We start from the raw sequence: 25,211 nt of genomic DNA, 5'->3' as shown, positions 1-25,211 counted from the left end.
GGAGGTCGATAATAATTGCTGAATTAAATAACTATCCATAGGAATGATAAATTTGCATCTTTAACTAATATATAGCAGCGTTATAATGCAATGAACCGTATAAATTATTCATTTTTATTGGTGGCGTCATCTAGCGTTTGAAATTCTGAACTATTCCGCGACAAGCTTGGAGCATTCTTTCATAGATGGCGCCACTGAAAAAGCCTAAAAGTTAGTTTCCTGCACGATTTGTGAACCCACAAGCTGGTCAAAATTAGTTCGAGATTCGCCGCTAGATGCGCTAGTATTTTTCGGTCCATAAAATTGATTGAGTGTTTATATATAGACAATACGTTGAAATTTAGATATGTAACCTTAAAAATTAATTCCTCCTGATATTGCTAATGTTAGCTTCCTACTCTTTTATGGAATATTTCTCCATTCAAACCATAAGATAATCTCTTTTTTAGGTTATTCCACACAATCTTTCCCATTCCTCCTCTAGATGACGATACTACTAGCTTCCCCCGCCAAAACAATATTTTGCTTTTCTTGACGCAACAAAAGGTGCGAACGCGTGTTTGCTCGAATGGTTCTATAATCGCGTTTTATACTTTTAGGACGTTTCAACGAACGACGAATTAATTTCCTATCAATCGAACGTTGTCGGGGCGACAGTAATCGAATATGTTCAATCAAAGCGGAGGGTTAAGAACGGGGACAACGTCGGCGTCCAATCCGATGCAAGATTTTGAGGTTGTTTCACCTCCGGACGACTCTATCTCCAGTCTCGCGTTCAGTCCAGCGTCCATTTCTCAGAATTTCCTCGTTGCTGGCTCGTGGGATTGCAATGTTCGTTGTTGGGAGGTTGAACAGTCTGGTAAAACCGTGCCCAAGTCCATGCAGTCCATGGCAGCTCCAGTTTTGGACGTTTGTTGGATCGACGTAAGTCTCATTATTCTCTACATTATTCTCTCCTTTTTCTATCGGAGTGGCTATTTCATTTTATTGCTATAATAGGATGGAACAAAAGTATTCATGGCATCTTGCGACAAGACAGCGAAATGTTGGGATTTAGCCTCGAATCAGAGTATACAAGTCGCTGCGCACGATGCACCTATTAAAACTTGTCACTGGATCAAAGCGAGCACGTATTCGTGCCTTATGACAGGCTCTTGGGATAAAACGTTAAGAGTATGTTTCTACTCAAGTATTCCTATACCTATCATATTTTCCATATTCTAATGATAATTATTAAACATCTTTCAGTTTTGGGATTTGCGGAGTCCTAAAGCAGCGATGACTCTGAATTTAATCGAAAGGTGTTATTGCGCAGATGTTGTAAGTATACACTTTCGTATCCTAATATCTTTTACGTTCTAGTCAATAATAACTATCTCTATCCGATTAGGATTATCCAATGGCAGTGGTAGGGACCGCAGGCAGAGGGCTGATAGTTTATCAATTAGAAGGCAGCCCTAGAGAATACAAAACTGTGGAATTAAACTTGAAGTATCAGTATAGATGTGTTGCAATCTTCAGAGACAAGAAGAAAGTTCCTACTGGTTTTGCAATTGGTAGTACGGAGGGTCGTGTGGCGATACATCATTTAAATTTGAGCACAAAAGAGAATTTCACTTTTAAATGTCACAGAGTAAATGGAACGCCTAATGGATACCAAGATATTTATGCGGTTAGTACAAAAACAAAGTAGCTTTAAACCAGTTATTGTAACAGTTGAAGAATGCAATGGTTAATTACATTTTTATCTTTAGGTGAATGATATTGCCTTTCATCCAGTTCATGGCACTGTTGCAACTGTTGGAAGCGACGGCACTTTCGGTTTCTGGGATAAGGATTCGCGAACGAAATTAAAATCGTCCGATCCCATGGAGCAACCTATCACTCGATGCTGCTTTAATCACAATGGACAAATATTTGCATATGCCGTATCTTACGATTGGTCAAAGGTAATATTGTTTCTTTTATGTACCATACTATTTTAATTTATTCATTTAATAAACGTTTAATTTATTTAATGAATATTTTTCTCACGAGGACGATCTAAACGTTTATTAAACGAATGATTTATGCTTGTTTACACAATTGCAACCGAATGTCAAGAACAAGAAATGAAGAATTTTTGCCTTTATTAAAATGGAAATATTTTAGTCACATGATTAAAGGATTGAAGGAAACTAAAACTTATACGAATATCCATTCGTAACCTTTACAAGTCTCAATTAATTTAATTTATGTACACAGCATTATTGTTTCTAAAGAAACATTGTTACTGATAGCAACAAGGTCTTTTAAATTAACGTTCCGTTTAAGGTTGTACGCAACATTGAAAAGAAAAAGAGGATTATTAATTACAGTATTATTAACGTTACAGGGACACGAGTATTATAATCCAGCGAAGAAAAACTCCATATTTCTTAGACCGTGTTTCGAAGAACTAAAACCTAAGGCTACATCATAAAACCGACGAAGCGTTTCCTAATCTAACGAATATGTTTTTTTTTTAAATTCTCTAATGCATTTTTCAGAGATACAGTTTTTTTATAATTACAATTACAGGATAATATGACGTTCACATTAATAAATTATAACTTTTCTAACGTTTAGTTATAGAAGCAGCTTTCCCGACTCTACTTCATCATAATAAATTGTAAATAGTTTTGATATATATAATACAATTGTAGTTTACATTTTCTTTTGTGTATTTTTTTTTATTACTTTGTCATATAAGCCCATTGTACAAAGTTTGTATATACATGCGAGAAAAGTCTTGTTCTTTTTTCACGATTGTAGAAAATGTAAAAAAATAATTCCGGTAAAAATTCGTTTTTTTCTTTCTTTTAAATATCTCAAAATCAATACGCAAATCAAATTGCCTTTCATCTAGCGCTTTTTCATTTTTATTGAAGTAAACAATTAAGTTTCCAATTTTCTGTTTTTAAACGAATATTGATATTAACGAACTTTCTAGCGAAGAAAGCTTTCAAGCTTTCAAGCTTCAAGCTTCTAGCGTTCAAGCTTTCGGGAGTACTGTCTGCCATTGGGTCTGCAACGTTCGACTCTATGCTCGTCAAGAAATAAATAATTAATCTCTCGTAGACATAGCATTAAATAACAATGATTCTATTTATCGTTACTAGATGTTCGTTGAAATGAAAAACGAATGAAGAATAATGAATGTTTTTTCGATAATGATTTTTTAAAGATATCCTTTCAAAAAAATTCGTAGTAATTTCTTCCTTGATATCAAGATTACAGTTTTAATATTCGTTAAAACCTGTCGTTTTCCTACGTTTGTCAAAAAACCGTTTGAAAGAGGTGTAACGAATACGTCGTATTCGTGATAAAAAAAGAAACGCAATTAATTTATAAGAAATACAACATTTAGTTTATTCTGCGAATTCCTAAGCAATAATTCCCTAGCGATATCGCGAAGAAGAGTCCAGGGGGGGGCATGGATCTATGCTTTTCTCTCCAAAACAGTATTATATTGTCCCATTCGATGTGTTTACAAAATTAATATTCGATCATAAATTTCATTACTTTCCCAGAGCAGACGTAGCAGAGATTGGCCAAAGAAAGTTCGAGGATCGAACGCGGGGGGGGGGGGGGATGAATGGACGTGATCGCGTTATCTATAGGAAAAAAAAGAAAAGGAAAAAAGTTACACGACTTCCTTTTTTCAACATCACATTTCTCGAATGATTAATATTAAAACGATATTAATTAATTAATGATCATTACTATCGATTAAGAATTAGATAATATAATTATTAATACTAATAGTGTACAACCATACGTTATTTCTTGTTTTTTTTTTTTGTTGTTGCGGGCGTAAGGATATAACATCATGAAATGTTTGTTTTTTTTCGTATTTAGGCTCGTGTCTAATCGGTTTCTTGAATAATTATTCTTTCATTCTGATCACACCCATGCACACACATGCGCGCTTGCCATACACGCACAAGTGCTCACGTATTCTAGCTCCTTGCAATCTCTTTCTTTCACGCATATAAGGAAATAAACACGTATTCAGATTACCAGGCACACTTCCGTCGCTTATTCTTCTTCTTTTGTGTGTGTTCCTCCTTTGCCCTCGTTCGTTCTGGCAAAAACCTATTCGATTATCTCTTCTCTCGAAAACCTTTAATTAAGAGAGCTCCTGGCTACCAAGTCGCAATTTATATTACATTTACTTCAGCCCGCAGCTTTCTCTTAACGATGAATTACACCGAGTACCTTATCAGTTAACCTTAATCGTAAAGGTCCTTAACTAAAGTGTCCGATTAAGTTTTCCTTTCGGTCGGGAATTATCGTTAAGTTCTCTGCATCTCTCTCTCTCTCTTTAAGATCGTTCAACAAAATAAACTCTAGCGACGAATCATCGGTAATTACATTGTTAATTATACGTATATACATACGCCTTTTTAGTTTTAATATGTATATAGCGGAGTAAACATTTATATACTAGATCTTGAGCGAAGATCGATACGTTCTCACGGTACTTTTACAATTCTTTAGCAACTTTTCTATATTTTTACTCCCTCTCTCGATTCTTCCTTCTCTCCATTGTTTTTTTCCCGCTTCACACCCTTCGCTCTTCGATTCACCCCATACAAAATGTCACGCAAGGTTCGCTCGACTTTGCTAGAATTTAAGCGAAACCGAAACCTTCGCTGCACTCGTGGATAGCTTTCAGTAAATTCATGCGAAGCTTGTCGTACGTTTCGTACACGGGTAGATCCAGTTGATTAAAACTAAAGAAAAAAATAGTCGATTAAAGAGTTAATTGTGATAAATGTAAAAATTCCATTTGCATGGAAATTGCATGCAATAAAGCAAATTAAAGTAGCTAAATACGAATATGATATAGAAGTGATATAAAAGATACAAAATGGCGGATACGCCATTATCTTAATTTATTCATTGAGGAACTTACCATGTGTGAGCTGACGGAAGCCTGTCTGTCGATCTGTCCTCGCGGTGAATTTGAAACTTTTGTACACCATTCATTCCCTCCAGGGCGGCGAAACCTTGCAAGGGTACCTTCGAAGTTCCAGTGACAAATTGTAAAAATTTAGCTCTGTCTGCCTGATCGAAACCTCGCAGCGCGCGCCAGAACCACTGAATCTATAAATCGTACCAACATTTCACCATTATATCTTTTCATATATATTTTTATACTTTATTTTTAAAGTACGATGCACTTACTTGTAAAGAAGTTGCGCTATACTTATGATACTCGGTATTGGCTTTAAGATCTTCGATATCTACATTAGGTAATCCACTAATTAACAGTTCCAGTTCCTGCTCGTTGAATATGGAGATCAGTCGTTTTGGAATTATGTCGTAAAAACCTTCTAGGAACGCGTTCAATCTACAAAGAAAAATAGAATACAATTTTAATAAGTAGTTTATAATTTTATAGATACTTTCAATCGCCTGTACGGATGATAAAGCGGCGAACTTACTGTTTACGAATTGCTCCGGTCATTTTCATCTGACAGACAAGCCGGATGTACTCTAACTTCGTTTCTTCGGTGACGATGATGTTGCGTCCGTTTGGTATTAAATCGCGTACATCATTTACACCGAATTCGTTCACCTAAACATTAGTGTTAATACAAATAATATATATATATATATAGGTTACATTTTAGATGAGTAAATACACGAAGAATGGAACTCACCTCTGTTGAGAAGGTCAATTCGTATCCAAGATCAGCGATATTGTGTTCCGTGAGATACACGAGCCCCTTGTAAAAACTATAATCTTCGCTCTCCATGTCCGTGTGTTTCACCAGTATTCCCAAAATGTGTTTATAAAAACTACGAGTGAAGTAACATTCCAGGAGCTTGTTGTCGTAGATTGCTTTAGCTGTGGAAGTGATCGTCAACGTTAGACAGTTTCATATATCGTCTGGCTTTCTCCTAGCTACAATTCAGAAGAGAACTCACCGATAACTCGACCGACGAACTTGTAATAACACAAGTGATTGGGATTACAATGCGAAGAGGAGTTTATCATGTATGTTACTCGATCACCAGGGCTCACGGTGAACAGAGCGTACATGGGATTGAAGATTTCTCTGGAAATGATGACGTACCACTCTCTGAGCAATCCACCGGCATCCTGACCTTCCTCGCCTGGCAATTAATAACACACAACATTAATTCAATTATATCTACCTTTGAATTGAATTTACTTATTTGTTTTAATATTTATATTTTCATGGATTCTGTACCTTCGAAGACGATGTAAAATCGATTCTTCCACTCGTCCGCGTTTCGTCTGTGGAGTTCTCTGAAGGAATCCTCGAAGACGTGACTTCTGCGAACGTGCACAGCCAATTCTTCTCTGCGTATACCTTCGTCCATTCGTTCCAATTCCGCGCGGAAGTACCGTCTTTTCACGTCAAAATCGAGGACTCTCGTGTGATCCACCAACACAGAGAATGGTCCGTTCGCGAGATGCGTGGTTGTTTGACGAAGAATTTGGTTTAGAACGGTTCTGTGCGTTTCTGTAAGGGAAACATATCCATTGGAACGGTTTTAAGTACGGTGGGCGTTTATTAAATCAGCATCTTATCGCGACAGGAATCGATATCGTACCAGCAAATTTGAGGAACTTGAGTTGGTCCGGTGGTAGCGTCTTCTGAGGCGGCGGAGTCATGTCCCAGGATGTATTGGTAGTTTCCGACTGAGATGTGCCTTCGTTGTCTGAATAAATTGGCGAGACTGGCGCCAAGTCGGGAACAACCTCGCGCGTTTCCGCGTTTGTACTCATCTGACGCTCGCGAGAGGTACTCAGCGACGAGTGTACCAGGAAAAACGCCTCCACCGCAGGCTGAATTTCATATATAAAACGTGTTATTTGATTTACCATTATTCCGTCGTTTTAGTTCGTTAAATTGTTTGACAGAATGAAAATGTACTGCTTGCTAGGAATTTCAGAATTTAGAATATACTTTACCTGCAAAACTAAAACAGCGTGATGGTCGGGAGTGTATTCCAATTCCAATAGACAAGCGCTGAGTGTTTCCCACAAATGATCCAGGACTAAACTTTCACTCAATAACGGCAGCTTTTCTTCAGCTGTAAGAAGTGAACGTTATAAATCTTGTGTATTCTCACTGATTAGTTATAGCGCCATGATAAAGCTATCATTTATTATTTACCATTAGATGTGGTACTTGGTTTCGCATTTTCAGACTGAGACGAGTTCGCTTGCGTTGTATCCATAGGCACGTCAGCGTCGGCATTTTCGTCACCTTTTAAAAATACATTTAAATCTTATTAATCACCGATTCGTTGCAGTTTGGACCAGTTTTGTGTCCGTAAATATTAAGTTTGTTAAGTTACCTGCTTCTGGAGCTTGAGTCGTGCTAGCAGCATCTCCGGTACCTTCTGTGGTTTGATTGGCTGTAAACGACATATAAAAAAAATTCAATGATGTATTTTTAATTCGACGCTTTCGGGAGCCTTGGTGCAAGAAAATAATAAATTGACGTACTTGTTTTCTTAGTGTTCGCTAAACGTACAGCTTCCCTTATCTGTACAATCACTTTAAGTATTCTTAAGAAGAATGCCTGACTAGAAGTTTTGCTAACAAGGGCAGCCATTGATGGTAGCTGAAGGTCACTTCCAGCTTTGACCTTGCTCGGTGCAGTGACTATTACGTTTTCGTTTGTAAACCTATATTCGATCAATTAATTAATGAGTAAATATCTTGTACGATAATAGTAATTAACATCGTACATACCTATCCATGAGAATTCCACGCGAACCCCCGGTACTGGTCGAAGGTTGCTCGTCGATGTAAGTCCTTCTTATTTCGTGATTCAGAACTTTCAATTCCATCATTAAATCATTTATATGCTCGCAAACCATATTAGCCAGTTCCATGGCACCTTCCATTAATAGTTTTAATATCTGAAAATATTCCAAGAAATATACCATAGTTATTTGTATCGATATTATTTCGATTTGTATTAATATTTTGATTTATTTGTATTCGATTAGGCTTAACGACGTTACCAGTTGCCTAGTGGGATCAGGACAATGGGACAGGTTAAGCAGCAGAGCAGTTGCATCCTCGAGTCCCTCCTCCGAACAGCTCTTGCTGGTTAGCACTTGTACAGCCAATCTGAGGTGTTCCTCGGGCGCGGCGACGCTCTGTTCCTTGTTCACGTCCGTCTTCTTGTTCTTATTTCCTTCCTGCCTGCGATATGGATTCACTTCTGTCAGTCCAATCGAGATCAGCGACAGCAGTCTCAACAGTTTATCCGTCAACTGACTGCTGCGCTTGATGACCGTCCAGTTCAGCATAGAGATCAATTGACCGAAAGCAGAGGCCTCGAAAGTGGTCGTACTGCACTCCGGCTCGTTTCCTAGGTTCGAATTCGAATGCGTCCTAGCCACCGACTTTCCTTTCTTCGACGCGCACGAGTCTAGTTTCAAGAGCATATCCCAGAAGTCTGGCTGATCGCTTTTACCAGGCTTCGAGGCGGATTTGTTCTTCGAACCAGGCTCTTCTTTGTTACTCGAATCCTTCTCTTTGTTTCCTTCCTTTTCCTCCGCCTCCTTGGACTTGAGCGGCACGAAGTATCCGGGGAAACCTTTCGCCAGTGATATCAACAAATCCAACGTGTGCCTGCAAGGTATAAATATTCAAATGATTATAATCATGACGAATGAAAACTTTCAATTTTTAATAATAGACTTCATCGACTCACCTGCACACCGTGGGCGCGGCTTGGGGATGAATGGCGATACTGCTGCCTTGTCTCGCCGACTTTTTCACACCGTGTCTGACGATTTGAAAGACGTTCGCTCTACATCCAAGCGCGGCGTCGATGCTGATGTTTATCCATGATTGTGCGTTGTTTCTTTGGTCGAAGATATTGGGGATACTGGAGGAAGAAACATAAGCGCAATTTAGAGAAATTGTTCCGAGGTCGATACAGCCTGCTTTGAGAAAAATGTCTTACTGGTAGTCCATCGTGGACATCAAGCTTTTCCTTTTGAATTTTCCGCCGAAATCCGCGGCGATATCTTTATTCTCGTCGTTACTTCTTTCCATGATACTTAGTAAGGCTTTAACTACCCACTCCCTTGTGCTACCGTGATAGCAAAGATTCCTGATAACTCTATGAAGCCTTAACGTATTAATTTTTGGTTCATCAACAAACAGTAATACCAGTAGACAGGCCATGGACTCATGGTCCAGCAATTGTCTGCCCCTGAGTCGCAAGCCTGCTCCCTGATGCGTTATGCTAGAATCGCCACGTACGTTCCACGGACTCCACTGGCCTCTTTGCGCAACCGCGTGGATCGAATAACGCGTGGCGCCAGTTCTACCTGTTAAATATCACGCGAAAAAGTACGAATTAAACTTTGTCCATTTTTCATTTGTTGCTTCGTTAGAAATTCAATCAACGGATCAAGACGGTCGTTTACCTCCACCGGTGCTCCTTAATATGCTGGACAAGGTTGCGTGCTCCTGACTAACGTGGTTAAGAAATCTTTCCTGCATCATGTGTCGATTTCGAGCTTCCCACTCCCTCCTGAGGTTCTGAGCTTCTTGGGCTAAGTCGGGCGGAAGAACGGATATTTGCGATTCCTCTATGTCGGTCAAAATCTGGGTACAGTAAACGACCAGATAAATATCGAGAAAATACATTAAGAATAACTTCATTGTTTTGCATATGTTAATGTACTAACTGCTTGTCGAAGAGAAGGCTGTAAATTCTGGAAGAAAGCAGCCGCGTCGACGGGATCTTCCGGATTGGCGGATGCAGCAGCGTGCCGTTGTTGTTCAAGACGTTGCTGAGCGAGAACTTCCTCTTGGATCGCTGGTGGCAGAGCAGCTAAAAATTCTGGATTAACCTCGACCGGTCCTGCTAATTCTTCGACCACGGTTGCCTGCGCTCGTTGCCGAATTCGTTGAAGTCTGCAACAATTTTGAACAATGTTCAATTTATTTTCATTCGCGAAATTTAAGCTTTGATTCGTTATTTGTTAAATACAAATGATAAATGTTAGACATGACGGGTACCTGAGCTGTTCGGCTATAACCTCATCGCGCATGTCTTCAGGTAGTGCAGCCAAGAATGACGGATCCACGCCATCGGGTAATTGTTGTTCCTGAGGCTGCTGTTGCTGTTGTTGCTGCTGCTGTTGCGACGGTTGCGGTTGCTCCGGTTGCTGGGGCTGTTGTTGCTGCTGCGGTTCTGTCGTTTCTGGGTTAATGTTTTCTGACGCTGAAGTGGTGGGATCTTGATTAAGAACATTTGCGTTTCGTTCAACGTTCGACTGACTGTCATTGGCTAAAAGCATTCTGATCCATTCAGACGAGTCACCACTTTCTCTCGACAAATCTTCGTTACCTTCTTGACTAAAATCAACCACTATTGACGAGTTGGATCGACTAGACGCCTCGTTGACGATGGATCGACTAGACGCCTCGTTGGCGTTGGATCCTTCGGCGACGCGATCCGTTGGTCTTATTCTGCGCGTTTCCGCTATCTCCAGAGTACTTATTTGGGGATCCCTGGGTTCCGACGATTGTTCCTCGGGTGGTGGAGGCGGCGGAGGTCTTTCCTCGTCCTCTTGAACCGTCACCTCCATTTCACCCGTTACGTCGATTATGTCCTCGTCTGGGGTGCGTTCTTGCCGAGTTGTTTCGACGGACGTTTCGAATCCGGTGACGAGATTATTCGCGTCTTCTCTCTGAGATGTTGACGCTGTTGACCTTTGCTCTTCCATGGGTATCACGGCAGAAGAACCAGCTGATCGTTAAAAATAATTATATTTTAAACACGTACTACATGGAGGATTTTCAGAGTTGGATAGTTCTTAAATCAAATTCAAATAAATCATTAACGTACATTCCGTGTTATTTAGGTGATCTTTTTCCTCTTTGCCATCTTTCTCATCTTTCTTCTCGGAACTGTGTTGCTTCTTACGTCTCTCCTTTCGCTCCGCTAGGACAGCGTTTCTGCGTATCTCCAGATAAGGGATTAGTTTATGTACAACGCCTATAACACAAAGTTGAAAAATGTTAAGAGGTTATGTTTAAGAATCGATATTTTTTAGCGACGCCAAATATTTACCAACGCAACAATCTGGCTGAGAGTCTCCGTCTAACAATTTACTCTCCTCGATCCACCAATGCAACGCGGTTGGAATATTGTTCAACGTGGCTGCAAGACTGGGCCCGAAAAGATAGCCAGATTGATCCTGAAAGAAAATGTTACCGTAAATACTTATTAAATATCTTTTAATATTTATTAACGATATAAATATTACGAACCACAAAGTCTATTTGTTCCTCTTCTTGATTAGTGAGTATACCAAGCCCGTTGTCCATTACGACAACACGCGTGTCTCTGAAACTCGAGGCCAGAACTTGACTCGCGGACAAGGGAAGCGCTTGCGCGGCTGGGCCTAAGAGTCTGAAATTATAAATAGAACAATTACAATTCGTACGGCTACGATACTTGAGTTAAATACTTTGTTATTTTTATTGTATTTCGAATTAATTTACCTTTGCAATATTACAGGCGGATTCGGATTTCGTGGGTTCGTTAAATGAAGATACTGATACCTTCGTTGTCGCATGGCTCTCTGGGCCCTTGTACTAGGAGATGGTATTAGCAACGGATGCGGGTTAATACCTGAAAAAGAATACACGTCTATAAACATTTACTTCGAGAGGTACTTCTACAAGCAATTTTGTAAATAAATAGATATGTATGCTATGAGTTCCTGTAATCCCATGTTCACATTTACCATTGGCTTCGGAGACTGAGGGAGGTTCTTCGAAAAGTCCCAGAGGTAAAGGAAACGTTGTACTCCAAGGAATACTAGGTCGCGGTGTAACAGGAGTGGACGAATTCACGTTGTCCTGATTGTCGATACTGTGTTGAATCATGACAACGTTGCTACCGTCGCGTTCAGTCGATGGGAACATTCTGAAAACGCTATTCTCTCCGACGTCCTCGTAAAATTCTATTCCATCCTCTTCGTAATTAGACGATCCATCTTCTTCCTCCTCCTCTTCCTCTTCATTTTCTTCCCCTAATACATATTCACTCATTTTTAATATTCTCTGAAATATTACAGTCGACGGGGATTTAATTAATTATTATTAGATTACCATCGTCCTCTTCTTCCTCTTCTTCATCTTCGTCGTCCTGTACTTCGTCTTCGTTGTCGTCGGATGGATTACTGTCGGAGTCCGAGTCGGAGCTCATCAGATCCTCCTAGAAGGTACGACATTGCATTGTATTCTAAACGTACAAGGATCCAACGGTTTCAAAACCACCTTGCTTTACATTTCAACATAATGTTCCGTCGACAACAAGAAAAACTGTCGAATGTGAACCAGTTACTGTATTTGCTTGAACGATAGTTTGTACGCGTGGACATTATCTTTTTGAAAGCAAAGTTTTTTACGGATAATCGAAAGAAGTTGAAAAGAAAGCGATGTTACTCTTACTGTGGTGTCTCGTGTCGGGTCGAAATCAGCTTCCCCGTCGTGTATAGCGAGACTCTCGTCGTCGATATCCATTGGTCTGTGAGGCCTAGAGGACTGCTCCTCCGCCACGGCGGACCCGTCCCTGGAAAACAGTACACTACTTGATTATAAGTACAGTAGCTTATACGCCCCAAAAATGATGGTATTATTTATACAAATATAAATTCTCAATAATAAAATTTTACTAGTTTTTCTAAGATATTCAAAAATATTTAAAAGGTGTACTGTGTTTCAAGAGCGAGAAATATTTATAACTTTCTATTCATATATCGTCCAGCAAGGGTAAAGGCTCAGGTAAACAAAACGAAACATTACTTTGTATCACTTGGTTTTTTCTTTACCACAAAATTCACCTTGCTGGACAAAGTGTAACTGACATCATTTACATATGGTTACCTTTCCAGAAGTTGATCCATGATCTCTTCCAGAGCAGCTTCGTCCCCTTCTTCGTGCACTTGGCTCTCGGAAGTAGGCTCGAGGCTCTCAGCAGTGACGGATATATCGTGTTCGGTGTTCTCCGCGTCCTCGTTTACTTCCTCTCCGACGGCATGAGTCGCTTCGGACGTCGTGGTACCCGTCTGTTCCCCGATAGGCTCTTCCTGGACGGTCCTGCTTTTTGGTTTCGAGAATTGATTGCTCACGGTGCCCGGCATGGGTTGGTTTATGGTTCTCGACAGTGTCTCGAGCGGTTTTAAAGCAGCGTTGATGGTACCAGCCATGTTTGGGCTCGATAGATCCAAGCTATGGGGAATCTTCGCTAGATCCGTGATTATTCCCTTCCTCAACATGAGCCTGACGATGTAGTTAACGTTGTTGTACTGATGAGTCTTCAAAGAGGCCCTCAATTGGTGAGTTGGGTTCGGTGGAGGGCAGCTATCGATCATCGTGGAGATCAAACCGATCAACAGTTGAAGCTGGGCGTGTTTCTCAGAGCTTTCTGGGAGCGTCAGGGTTCTCGTTAGAGCAGCCTTCACCTCGGTGACCAGAGTCGTCTGGGCGTCCGAGGAGTGGTTGCAAGAAGCAATCGCAGCAATTAACATCCTGGCCATGCTGCTGCATTGTCTATCGCTGGAATTCTCTGGCAACATTGGCAAGAGCTTGTCCAAAAGAAAGGCGAGAGCTGTCGTATCTTCGGTCACCATCTCGCTCTGACCTGCCCGATACACGTGATCCGTGATCAAGCACGCCACCGCGCCGTAAGAACGAACAGCTTCCGCTAGAATCTTCAGTATAGCAGACTTCGCCAGCAACGGTTTCTTAGCTTCTTCTGGCTCGACCTTGCCGTTGGTGCCGATGTCTGGGTAAATCTTCAGTGGTATTATGTGGGAGACTTGGTCGTCGTCGTCGAGGGGATCGTTCGTCGTTGTGGCGTTGTTCCTCAGAACGTCTCGACGGGTGGACGTTGTTGCCACGGTAGAACTGGAGTGAGTAGTCTTCTTTTCTGGACTACCCGTGGGTGTAGCTGTAGTATCGTCGGGAAGAATTGGCATGGGTTTGATAAGAGCGTTCAGTAGGTCGCGAACGACCGACACGGAGACATCTTCCACCATTGGCAGAGCCGGAGAATGCCGTGGATGCAGAGCCCTTACGATCAATCTATTATCAGCGTCCTCTCTTCTCAGTAAATTGACGTCGACTCTCAAGATGTTCTTGCAGACCTCTTGATAGACCTCAGGGCTACGACAAACGGCGCTGCTGATTTGACGCGTCATGAATAGGATCTCTTTGTACGTCGGGGGAATGTTGCCCTGGGTACGAGTCCGAATGACCTTTTCCATGGCCAGTCGAAGAGTACGCGGCTCCTCCAAGGTGTGACGTATCAACAGAGTACTCAGAGGGACGCATCCTATGAAGCTACTCGCCTGTGTCATTTCCAGGAGAAGCTTCACGCCGCCCTCGCGAGCAAATATCTTTGCCTTCTCGTAGTGCCTCGTGAGTCGAAGGCAAACCTTCATCAAGGCGTGCAGGGCGTCTCGGTCCACTGGGATGGCTAACAATTTCACACAGGTGCGGATGATGTCCGGAGCTTGGTGAGGATTCAATCCGTGCTCGAACGTGTTTCGACCCTCCTCTGTTTCGCTCTCGTCCGTGTCCATTTTCCATTCGGGACCGAATCCGCCATCTTCGGTTCGGTAATATTTGAAATCCATCGTGATGGGTCTTCTATTGTCGCTTTCCTCGTTCACTTGTGTCATGGAAGAAAAGTTGATGAGATATCTTCGCCTGCCGCACGTGATTCTTGTGCTGGATTCGCCAGCCCAATACGCGTCGTTGATTATTTGATTATTTACCGGGGAATACAACGTCCACTTTCCTGAGCTTATGTCAAACCACTTCCACTGATGTCTCGTTACCCTGTGCATCAGTAATTGCCTCTTAGTAAATATCGCTACTTTTTCCAATCGATCTATAAGCAACAATAAAGGCGCCAGCCATTTCGGAGTGTTCGTAGTCGGGGTCGCATTTTTATTGTTATCTTTAATGGGTTTGTTTTTATTCGCCGTGAGCGGCCCTTCGCTCGCTACTAACAATCGTACGAACAAGTCGAACATGTCCAATTCTTGGACCATCAGAGCGCAGGGCACTTGCATTTCTTTGAACGTTCCCTCGAAAAACAATGTGAAAAGGTAGATGCGTCCAGCGAACTTGTTGGCTTCCTCGCATTCTACTAATCGCGCACCTGCGGTCGGATACGGGCTCTGAGTGATGTCGATTAAATAATCTACCAGACTGCCGATCTCATTCATGAGCTGTAGCAACATATTAGTGCGCCATTCGTCTCCGTTCCTCTTAGTAATGGTAACCAATAAATCGCAGATTCTATACACGGTGTCAGGCATGAGGTCTAACAAGTTCAAACACTGACTTAAAGCGCTATTTGTAAATTCATCTATGCTTTCTGTTAGAGTGATCTCGCGAGTAGGTTCTTCCGGGCCAGAAACCTTTCGCGTTTCCGCTTCTCCGAGCGACATCGCTATCGCGTGCATTATTTGATCGTCGTCGACCAATTCCAAGTCCATTATCAGACCCTGTCCACTTCCATCGCCCGCGGGGACATCTGATCTGCGCAATGTAGCGGGATTAGTGAGAAGATAATCCGTAGCTTGCTCGACCGACAACGTATGAAGCAAAGCTTCTATGCAGTCTGCTCTATTGAAACCCATATCCATCAGTTGTCTGAGGTGTTCCAAGTTTAACAGATCCGCTTCTGGTTCTTCTCTGCGATCAGTTATTGTTCCAGTCCTTCCAATTCCACTAGTACCACCGCTGGTGCTGCTGGTATTCGCTCCTTCAGTATTCTCTTCCTTCTTTTCTGCGCGTTCCTGGTAACACGTATCACTACTTTTTAGATTTTTATTCTCTTTGAAAATTCTAACGAGTTAGGTTATGTTGACGTACCTTGATGATTTTCTCGCCTCGCAGAATGTGTCGTAAGATGGATAAAATTGATTCCGTCATACGAGCTCCGTAGTTCTTCAATGGTTTCTTACCCCACATTAGCATCACTGCCTCGAAGGCTTTCTATAATATTAATGGGATACAAAGGAATATATTAATTATATTAGAAATTTGTTTATCGCTAAATACGAGACTTTGTTCCATACAAACCTTGTGAATATCAGTGAGGTATTTTATTGGATCGAATTCGTACACCTTGTATATTCCCGTACATTTTGTAGAAACTACGTGAGGCGAGTCCAGGATAGCTTTGGGATTCACCATTTTCTCCAAAAGCATGAGCCACGCGTCTAAGAATTCTCCAGTGCCATCGGGCAAGTTCGGATGCTCTAATCCTTCCGATAATGGAAACTGTCCGCCTCCAGACAAAGCCCAATGGAAAGTGCTAAAAATTGTACGTGCATAAAATTGTAGAGTTTGTTTCATCTTTGTACGAACATCTCGTTAATTATCGAAAACTTACTTAAAAAATTCATTTTGTCCGCCCAGCTTGACAAACTTTTGAAGCATCAAGTGATACGGATGCCTCTTTTCATCGAATAGCATGGGAGACGTGAAACCTACAGAGCATATCAAGAAAGTCAATTTGAACTTAGGTATCGGTGACGGAGGTAGTATATCCCAGGTCAATCCGCGTGTTAATAAACAATTTAATGCTGTTGCTACGCTTCTAGCTGCTTGCGAAGGAAGAGTTGGCGTTGGAGGCATGTACTGTCCCCTGCGTTGTCTGACTGGAGAACCCATGCAAAGCTGAACAGGTTTAAATTAAAGAATTAGAAATACGCGCGCAGCCTCGAACGATTTTAATAGAATGCGATATAAAAATATTTCAAGTACCTTCACAAGTAGACCAAACAATTCTGCTAGTGCTCTTCCCAGTCTCGACGAGGCACCCAGCAATGGTTTAATGTACTTGAGCTGATGAGAACTCGGAGACGCTCTTCCTGTACCAACGTTTGGTTTATCGTCCACCTACGAGGATCAACGTTTCGATAAAAATGCACTTCGGCGAAGTCGAAAGTTTCGTTCTATCTACTTAAGTCATGTCTCTCTACTTTGTTCTTTATACTCGACTAATTGTTAAAATTTATAATTTTTGTACCTCCATGGGTACAGGTGGTGGATCTGTACTCAAGGCTTCCATGGCTGTAGTCATTCCATTACTTCCCATATCTGAGGATACACCACCTGACCAGCCAGAAGTTTCGCCATCGTTCTAGTTCATTAATTTGAAACATTACGTCATAAATCGTTTAGAACTTATTAGAAACTAAAGTTTACTACTTCTTAATCCTAGAATGTCACGCTAGGGTCGAATGGAAACGAAGCGTGGTGTTCTAGAGTTAAGTCGTATTATCTAACTACAGTGAATGAGAACCAAAACTATATGAATATATATTTAAAAAAAATAAAATAAAAAAAAAAATAAAAAAAAATAAAAACAATTGGTGTATTCGATAGAACGTATAAAGATTTAGGGTACGGAATTAAATTAACTTTAGGTTTACGTTTTACAAACGGACGTACCTTCAATTCAGGTGGGACCAATTTATCCATGTCCTCTTTTCCAAAGTCACAGCCAGCGGGAATAGTGTCTTCGCTGCAGAGCGCCAACAGCAGCGTGCTCTCCCAAACCAAGGACATGTACAGCTCGGAGAGACCTTTCAGAACAGCCAAGCCAAGCTCCGAACCCCAGTGATTCATAGATAGATTCCTGACTTCGCTTTGACTGGTTCGGCACACGTGAACGAACATCACCACGTATCCGTGGGCAGCGTTCATAGCATGGAGCAAAGGTGTCGCTGTGTCGCTCGTGAAAGCTGTCTCCAAATTCGGAGCGGACGCGAGTTCGTGTAACAAAACGGAACCTCCTGGCGTTTCCATGTGACTGTGGAGCGGTTTCAACAGGTTCAAGACTTCGTTTAGCTGGGACAAGCCGGTTTTAAGGACCAAGGGTTCGTGCGCAAGATTCTGAAATCAAGAAACGTTCGTTGTTTTAATTTTAGTTTAAAGAGAAATCGATAGCGAGACCTTGACGAATATATCGAAGATGCTTACCAAGATACTTTTACAAACTGAGGCTACAGCTTGAGCAGCTTGCGCGACTGGATAGTCTACTGGAAGATTCGGTAGCCCTAGGATGGATAGCAACGGCACGAGGCCTTTTTGGGCAACGAATTCTCTGCAATGATCGTCGGTGGAATTGTTACTGAGAATAGCGTCGACGAATTTCATGACGTTGTGTATGTATTCCACCAGAGCTATCGGAGTCTTTTCTCTGGGCTGAGGAGGCGGGCCAGGTTGCGCGGAGGATGGCGAAGGTTGTTCCTCGCGCTGAGGATGAGAGCTCGTGCTGGCTTCTTCCTCGTCCTCCTCTTCTTCGTCGCTACTGCTTCCGCCTCCGCCGCCTCCACCGCCCCCAGAGTCACCGACTCCGACTCCGACGGATTGTCCCCCAGACTGACGACTTCCAGACGCCGAATTCGATGGCGAATTGTCGGATTTACTCGTGGCTCGCAGGCATATGTACCGAGGATCGCAACCCAAGACGCAGAGTTTCTCTAGTAACTGTGTAGAAAGAAAAAAGATTTTTATTTACAGAGCTAATTAATCCGTAAACTGGAATTTAAATAACGCCGCTTAACAAAATCGTACTTTTATGATAGCGCCGATCGCGTCAACTTTCAAGCTCGGTTGATGCCTCATTAACTCATCCATCGCATTCCCTAGGTTCGTCGCCGTATCGCCCAAAGCTTCCGCGCTTCGACGTCGTCTCATCGCGGATAGATAGACCGGCGACAAGAGCACTTTGAACAAACGCCCGAACGGACGTCGTTTCACGAACGACTCTAATCCGCGCTGATTTAAACACAGGGCGCTGAACACGTTGGGTAATGATCCTAGAACTTCTCTAGTGGCAGGAACCTGTAAAGAAAAATATAAATTAAATCTTGCTCTGCTTACGCAGTCTACGTTAGAACTGATTCACTTACTTCTTTAATAAGTAAAGCATGTAACACGATATCAGTCAATCCATTATCCTGCAGAGACGACAACAACGACGGCTCTTGGAAAACGTATACCGTGACAACGTCCGTGGCGAGCAGAAAGAGTGAAGGCCCGTAATACTCCGAATTACTTATAATGTGCTTCAGAGACGAGGGTAAAGTGCCCTCCATAACGTGTCTAATGCTGTCAGAAAAAGCCGGATCTTGTATAGTTTTCTTTACAAAATTTAACATTGATTTTAAAAGCGCGGCACGCTGCGGCAGACAAGTTTTTCCAGTTTTTACGGCAGAATAATCCTGTATTTGTTCACTCTTGTCCTCCGCCTTCGAGCTCATATTTTCGTCTTCCGAGAATTCCATCGGATTGGACGATTCCTCGCGCTCGTCGTACGGCTCGGTTAAACGTCGCGAAGCTGCGGAATCGTCGTCCCTCTCTATGGATCTTTCGCGAGACGACTGCGGGTTGTCTTGATAAAGAAACGGTTCTATCTCGAACGGCTGCTCCTTTTTGCAAACGTTCACTTCCATGTCGATGCGATTAATGAAGCACGCTAGGCCATTGTGAGCTTGAAACGCTTGCATGTCTATGTTCGTTATTAAGTCTATTACGCGGACTGCCCTTGTTCCAAACTGCGATGCAAAAAAGAATAACGCGTATTGGTTATCAAGGTGAAAAGAAAATAATAGGAGTATGTTCTAAAAAATGTCTACTCACCGTTATGTGTTCTAGCTCGGTACCAGGCCAGTTCATAATTTTTAGCAAGCTTTCCATCATTCCACAGCTGATGAGAGCTTCGCCTCCGGCTTCGTAGCTAGCGAGATGGTAAAGAAAGCTGAACAATGCTGTGGCAAGCGGTAATGGAAAAGGTTTCCCATCGGTTGGAGGTGAAATTAACTGCGAGATACACGTGCGAATCGATACAGGAAAAAATCCGTGATACGATCTGGCTCCTGTGACGTCGATTATCATGTTTAACCTTGAACCAGGTTTCCTGAAAATAAAATTTAAATTTGTTTCTTGTTTCAGTGAAGCAACACGCGAAAATCGTCGTTGTATTAAACTTTTACTCACTTGGGAAAATGTGGATTACGATCTAAATGAATGATGCTAGTAAGAGTCCGCAGTGCTGCTGCACGCATTTCAACGAGATGTGCGTGTGGAAGTTCCAATAGTTCGACTAATTCTTCTAAAAGTCCAGCATGCAGTAAACTATGTGCATTTTCTTGGAGCGCGTTACTATATACAAGTACCGATAATGCTTGCAGCCGAGCTTGAACGCACTGCAGACGTCTTCGATAGTCGGAAAAACTGTGTGCCAGTCTTATATGTGTGAATAGCGCCATCTGGAAAGAAATTTTAATCCTATTTATTTATTTGTTAACATTACATCATTTTTTTTCATTTTCATTTTCGCGAGCGAAGGGTTTTCACGTTATTGTTCTCATATTTTTACCTGTCGATCTTGGGGTACATTGTAGACTTTCAATAGATCGTTCATTATTTGTGCCGGTGTTTTACCAAATTTATCCACATTTTCTATGTGTATACATGTTACGAAGTTCGTCTGTCCAAGTTTCTTTGTACCAGAATTCGATGCGGCGTCTGATGCATCCGGCGCGTTGGTATTCTCTGCGTAAAATTCGAAATGCAACGTCGTGGCACTCGCTGGAAGTGGCTGGAGAAATGAAAAAGTCCAAGTATTATTAAATTTCGTACGACATAAATTTTTTGAATAAGATTTGTTTCAGGAAATTTCTATTACCTCATCTGGGTATTCTTTACAACACTCCGCCAAACCAAAACCGTTTTCTTTACCACCCCAGCTCTAAAATTCGAGGAATAATTATGAATCGCAATCTTTGTTTAAAAAACATATGAAATATAATTCTTAATTATTATTTAATAACACTCACCTCTGCTAGGTGATTAAGCCTATTTATTAAAGCTTGCCTCTTATCACTGTTTAAACGTGTAATAAAATTACTACGTTTACTAAACATGTAAAGAAGATTTAATACACAAAGAACAACGTTCATATCGCAGCTCGATAACAATGACACCAGATGTTCCATACTGTTGTACAAATGCCGTGAAAACGAGTGTTCAATCAACAGTGTTGTGAAGTGAAGAACCCAAAGAAGAAGTTCTTTTGCCTGTATTAAATAATAATGTGGGATGAGGATCATCTTCGCTTAGGTGTATACTTTATTGCGCTATTAAAGATCAAGATTAAGATTTGAAGACAATTGAAAAGAAAATTATGTAACAATTTCATACCTCTCTATTCTGAGGCAGATCACAGGCTAGTTCCCATGGATTATCCGGACTTCTCGCCGCCGCTTCTTCCAAAATGCTGTCGCTAAGATCTAACACATCAATCCAATGGAACAGTTCACATTTGCCAACGGTCCATGCATATATTTGCTTCAGCTCCTCTAGCAATTCTGCATGAGAGCATGAGCATAGCTTGCTTATAAGCGCCTGGCATTCTGGCGGCTGGAAAAATTTAATTCCACTGTGATACTTGCCAACATTTTTCATTAAATAGAAATTTATTGTAGTTGTGCACTGAAAAATGATTTTTTCTAATGTTTTCCTATAATTTTGGCTTAGTTTTTGAGTAGAAGTTTGTGTTTATACGTTGAAATAACCCAGACATAACTCAGAGCTAAACTTCAGGTTCGTTCTGGAACATTCTGGATATTCTTAAGGGAACTCTAGAATACCTTTACCTTGATGTTTATCAAGGATATTAAAAATTGATGTTTTAAGTAGATATAATTACATATTGGAAGGGTGAAAGAAAATCATTTTTCGATGCTAATCACATTTGCCAAGACAATATTTAATTTACATACTTTATATTTTAATACAGCACTTGTTAAGTAGAAAGTAAAACACAGATAATAGAGTACTTACCGCTTCGGAAGTGCACTTTTTCAATCTGCTCCTGTCAATTTTCATTTTGGCAGATGATGGCTTCCTTTGCAAATTTAAGATCTGAAACAATTATTTACTTATAATAAATCTTGAGAGGTTTGAAAAATAAACACTAGTCTATAAACTGAAATTTATTTTGCGATTAAATTTACAATGTGTTTACATAAATATAAATAGTTTTGGAGCCACTTATACCACTTATATTTTAAATATAGATCTTCATTTATATTGTGTTATAAGTTTCAGTAACATTAACAAAATTACATACAGAGTAGTATTTAAAATTTTCATATAATCTAGAAATTTCTAGAAATTTCGTCTCTGAATTGTTCCACAAAAATATGTTAAGCTCTAAAAGTTTAATTTTATCAAAGCAGGATTTTGGTTTATCCAGCAATAAAATGAATCATTTCGAAGGAATGTTTTATTTTTTGCATTTAAATATAACTGATAGGTATTAATCATAGGTGTTGTTGATGTTGATAAAACTAATAATAACAAATTCGCTCAGAAACAACAACAAAATACTTTTCTAATTCATATAAGAATGGCTAGCACTAATACTTCAATTAGTTACAAAAAAAAAAAAGTAAGAAAATGATAGTATTCATACATTAAATTTTACATACTAAAGACAGGTAGACATATTTTGATAAGGCATGTAAAGTTTCAAGTCAATTGCTCGGTTACCTCTTGAAATTTTATCAATACCAAATCAATGAGAGTCGTTCCAACAAAAATGACTTGAAAATTTGGAGCTGTTCGTGCAACACAACATTGTTTGCTTACAAACATACGCAATTTTCAAAGAATATACGTTAAATACACATTTAAAATAACTTGTACCAACAGTCATCAATTATTTCATCAGGAAGGGGTAATTTTCAACATTAACAAAATACCGCGCGAAACAGTCGGTATTAAATACTCTCGTGCAATCGATAAAATACTTTTTCCAACCAGCAGGAGCTAATTATAATGCGGAATTTGGCGAAACGTTGAACGCGAATGGCTCGAAACAGGATCGGGGGGGCAATTGTTACATAAAAATTTCGCGTAAATTATCTCCATATTGGCGGAGTTGTGGAAGTTCCGCGTAAAGCCATGCATTATCGCGAGCATTTCATGGAGAAGTGTGCGTTAGCGAATCGTTAAGATGCACAGTCATCGGTTTCAGGGGCCTAACCTAACTTGGATCCGTTCGAGGACAAAATAACAACAAAGGGGCGCCGTGCGCAGCGAGGAATTCTCGACGGGAAATGGTAAATACGGAAGGAAAATGGCAATTCTGAGCTAGGCACGGGCCGATGAAAAAATAATCGCGGGGAGAATAGCGGAGAAAAAAGACGAAGATGCGCTCGTGGCAGAACTCACCTATAGATAAGCCGACGAAGATTTGATAGAGTCGTCCTTGTCGTTCGGCCTTTCGATAAATTCGAGGTCGGAACGATGCGGCATCGCGGCCGTCGGGAACCGTTCCGTCGGTGGTTCTTACCACCTTGATCGTCCTCTCGAGTGGATTTATTATCTCCGTTAACGGGACGCCAGTCTTAAATTTCTCAGAACGATTAAAACAGGGCCGAGGGGGCGAACGATTCGACGGGGCGACACGAATCGACCGGTTTCCGCGATTATATATCTCGAACTGAATCAAAACAAAACTTGGCGAACGCGAACGGAACGCGATCCTCTTCTATCGCTTAGCGCCAATCGGAGTACCGATCACCGCCATTTTACCGAGGCTTTCCAAGGAGGATCGTCCACCTTACGTTTTAACCTTTTCGTAACGTGCTTACGGGGCGCGAGCTTCTCGAACGATCTCGAAAATGTCCACGACCTTCGCACGACACCGTCCTAAACACGACACAATTCGAGGGCACGTAGAAAAATGATTTTATCACCGCCTAGTGCACCGCACTGGCTGCTTGTGTACGCGCACTCATGTATACCACTATAGACAAGAAGACTGGAACAAGGGAACACTTAGCTAACCACTGTTAAACGCTTCGCATCTTTCGTCAAGGTATTCGTTGAAACGATACGCTCGCATTCTATTGCTGCGCAATAGAGGAATTGTCTGGCGAACGTTGTGTCCTACTATCCGTTGATTTTTCTGATTCGTTCGCTTCCGAGAAACACTTCGTGTGATAGGACGCCTCGTAACCATCCGTGACTGTTCTTCATTATGTGCGTCGACGAAACATGCGTCGACGAAACGCTTTCGGAAATCGGTCGTGCGATGCGAAACATTTGCTTTGAGAACGGGACCTTAGTGTCCCTCTTTTCACGACGTGTCGCCTATCTTCTCTCGCGATCAACCGCGGTCCAAGTTTCCATTGTACAACGATCTCATTGGTCGAATGGCGTTTCAAGTTTTAGTCACTAAATAAAAGTGGCTTTACTGGCATTAGAACAAAATCGTATCAAGTCTTAATTATTAATCAAACCTGATTTTATTGCTATTGCAATATTAAAATTGGTACTATAATTATATCATTTGAAATTTTAGTTACTAAACAGACGTGATTTTGTTGGTATTAGAATCATGAAGACTGTATAAGGAGATCCAACTCCCTAAGAAAGTCACTAGAAAACTATTATCAAAATCCTGAACTTGAAGTTGTGATATATATACTATATATTATAGTTTTGTATATATGTATATATGTATGTATGTATGTATGCATATGTGTATATATATATATATATATATATATATATATATATATATATATATCATATACATATATCATATATATTATATATATGATAATACATATATGATAATACACACACACATATGACATATCAATATCGTAGTTGTGCGCACTTGCGCCGCGAGTGGGTGAAATATTCACAACTTAAAGCTCAGGATTTTGATAACAGTTTTCTAGTAATTTTTTTATGGAGTTGGATCTCCTTATACAGTCTTCATGACTTCTTGATATTATAATTGGTATTATAATACCAATATAAAATTTCACATGATATAATTATAATACCTCACTTGGTATTGCTAAACACTAAACTAAACAGACGTGATTTTGTTGGTATTAGAATAAAATCGAAACCATATCAAAGTAGATTCTCTTCTCTTACTTAAAAATGAGAAGCAAATATTTCTCACTTGAGTCTAATTCTAATGTTTCTGTTTCCTTTTTTTAAATATAAATAAGTTCCTTACTGACTGCGACAAGAGGACCAATGAGAATCCGTCATGAGCCACTTGGTTTTTTTTCTAGAATCCACCTAGAGGTCCATC

The 25,211-nt window shown here is 40.8% G+C and overlaps 2 protein-coding genes across 8 annotated transcripts; one reads left to right on the top strand and one right to left on the bottom strand.

Moving 5' to 3' along the window:
- The first annotated feature begins 295 nt into the window (after positions 1-295).
- Positions 296-2,695, top strand: LOC128880142 (protein Rae1). Of its 2 annotated transcripts, XM_054129885.1 has the most exons (7): positions 296-385; positions 600-924; positions 1,000-1,173; positions 1,249-1,320; positions 1,391-1,672; positions 1,755-1,949; positions 2,375-2,695. In XM_054129885.1, exons 2-7 carry the CDS (start codon positions 667-669, stop codon positions 2,459-2,461), a joined length of 1,068 nt encoding a protein of 355 aa, XP_053985860.1. In that variant the 5' UTR covers positions 296-385; positions 600-666; the 3' UTR covers positions 2,462-2,695. The 2 variants fall into 2 exon arrangements, with proteins under 2 accessions (XP_053985860.1, XP_053985859.1); XM_054129884.1 differs by lacking the exon at positions 296-385 and having other exon boundaries at positions 434-924.
- Positions 2,696-3,800: 1,105 nt separating this feature from the next.
- Positions 3,801-24,123, bottom strand: LOC128880138 (E3 ubiquitin-protein ligase HUWE1-like). Of its 6 annotated transcripts, XM_054129876.1 has the most exons (45): positions 23,324-24,123; positions 21,929-22,009; positions 21,287-21,505; positions 20,923-21,162; positions 20,772-20,834; positions 20,463-20,684; positions 20,081-20,352; positions 19,724-20,000; positions 18,994-19,638; positions 18,656-18,925; positions 18,059-18,568; positions 17,528-17,971; positions 17,103-17,216; positions 16,838-16,972; positions 16,464-16,750; positions 16,151-16,385; positions 15,941-16,063; positions 12,938-15,864; positions 12,497-12,638; positions 12,161-12,266; positions 11,794-12,081; positions 11,549-11,678; positions 11,315-11,456; positions 11,115-11,241; positions 10,890-11,039; positions 10,389-10,790; positions 10,058-10,262; positions 9,724-9,952; positions 9,460-9,640; positions 8,991-9,360; positions 8,736-8,912; positions 8,038-8,653; positions 7,763-7,932; positions 7,514-7,695; positions 7,363-7,422; positions 7,179-7,271; positions 6,974-7,095; positions 6,613-6,847; positions 6,246-6,521; positions 5,959-6,147; positions 5,691-5,878; positions 5,472-5,605; positions 5,212-5,377; positions 4,940-5,130; positions 3,801-4,757 (listed from the first exon to the last, which is right to left on the bottom strand). In XM_054129876.1, exons 2-45 carry the CDS (start codon positions 21,971-21,973, stop codon positions 4,655-4,657), a joined length of 12,402 nt encoding a protein of 4,133 aa, XP_053985851.1. In that variant the 5' UTR covers positions 21,974-22,009; positions 23,324-24,123; the 3' UTR covers positions 3,801-4,654. The 6 variants fall into 6 exon arrangements, with proteins under 6 accessions (XP_053985851.1, XP_053985846.1, XP_053985847.1 ...); XM_054129871.1 differs by having other exon boundaries at positions 10,058-10,790; XM_054129872.1 differs by having other exon boundaries at positions 10,058-10,790; positions 12,503-12,638.
- Between the last annotated feature and the right edge of the window lie 1,088 nt (positions 24,124-25,211).

Source organism: Hylaeus volcanicus, chromosome 7 (genome assembly GCF_026283585.1).
Source record: "Hylaeus volcanicus isolate JK05 chromosome 7, UHH_iyHylVolc1.0_haploid, whole genome shotgun sequence".
NCBI classification, from domain to species: Eukaryota; Metazoa; Arthropoda; class Insecta; order Hymenoptera; family Colletidae; genus Hylaeus; species Hylaeus volcanicus.
The sequence above is the reverse complement of the archived record's forward strand: the minus strand, read 5'-3'. Positions and strand labels throughout refer to the sequence as shown.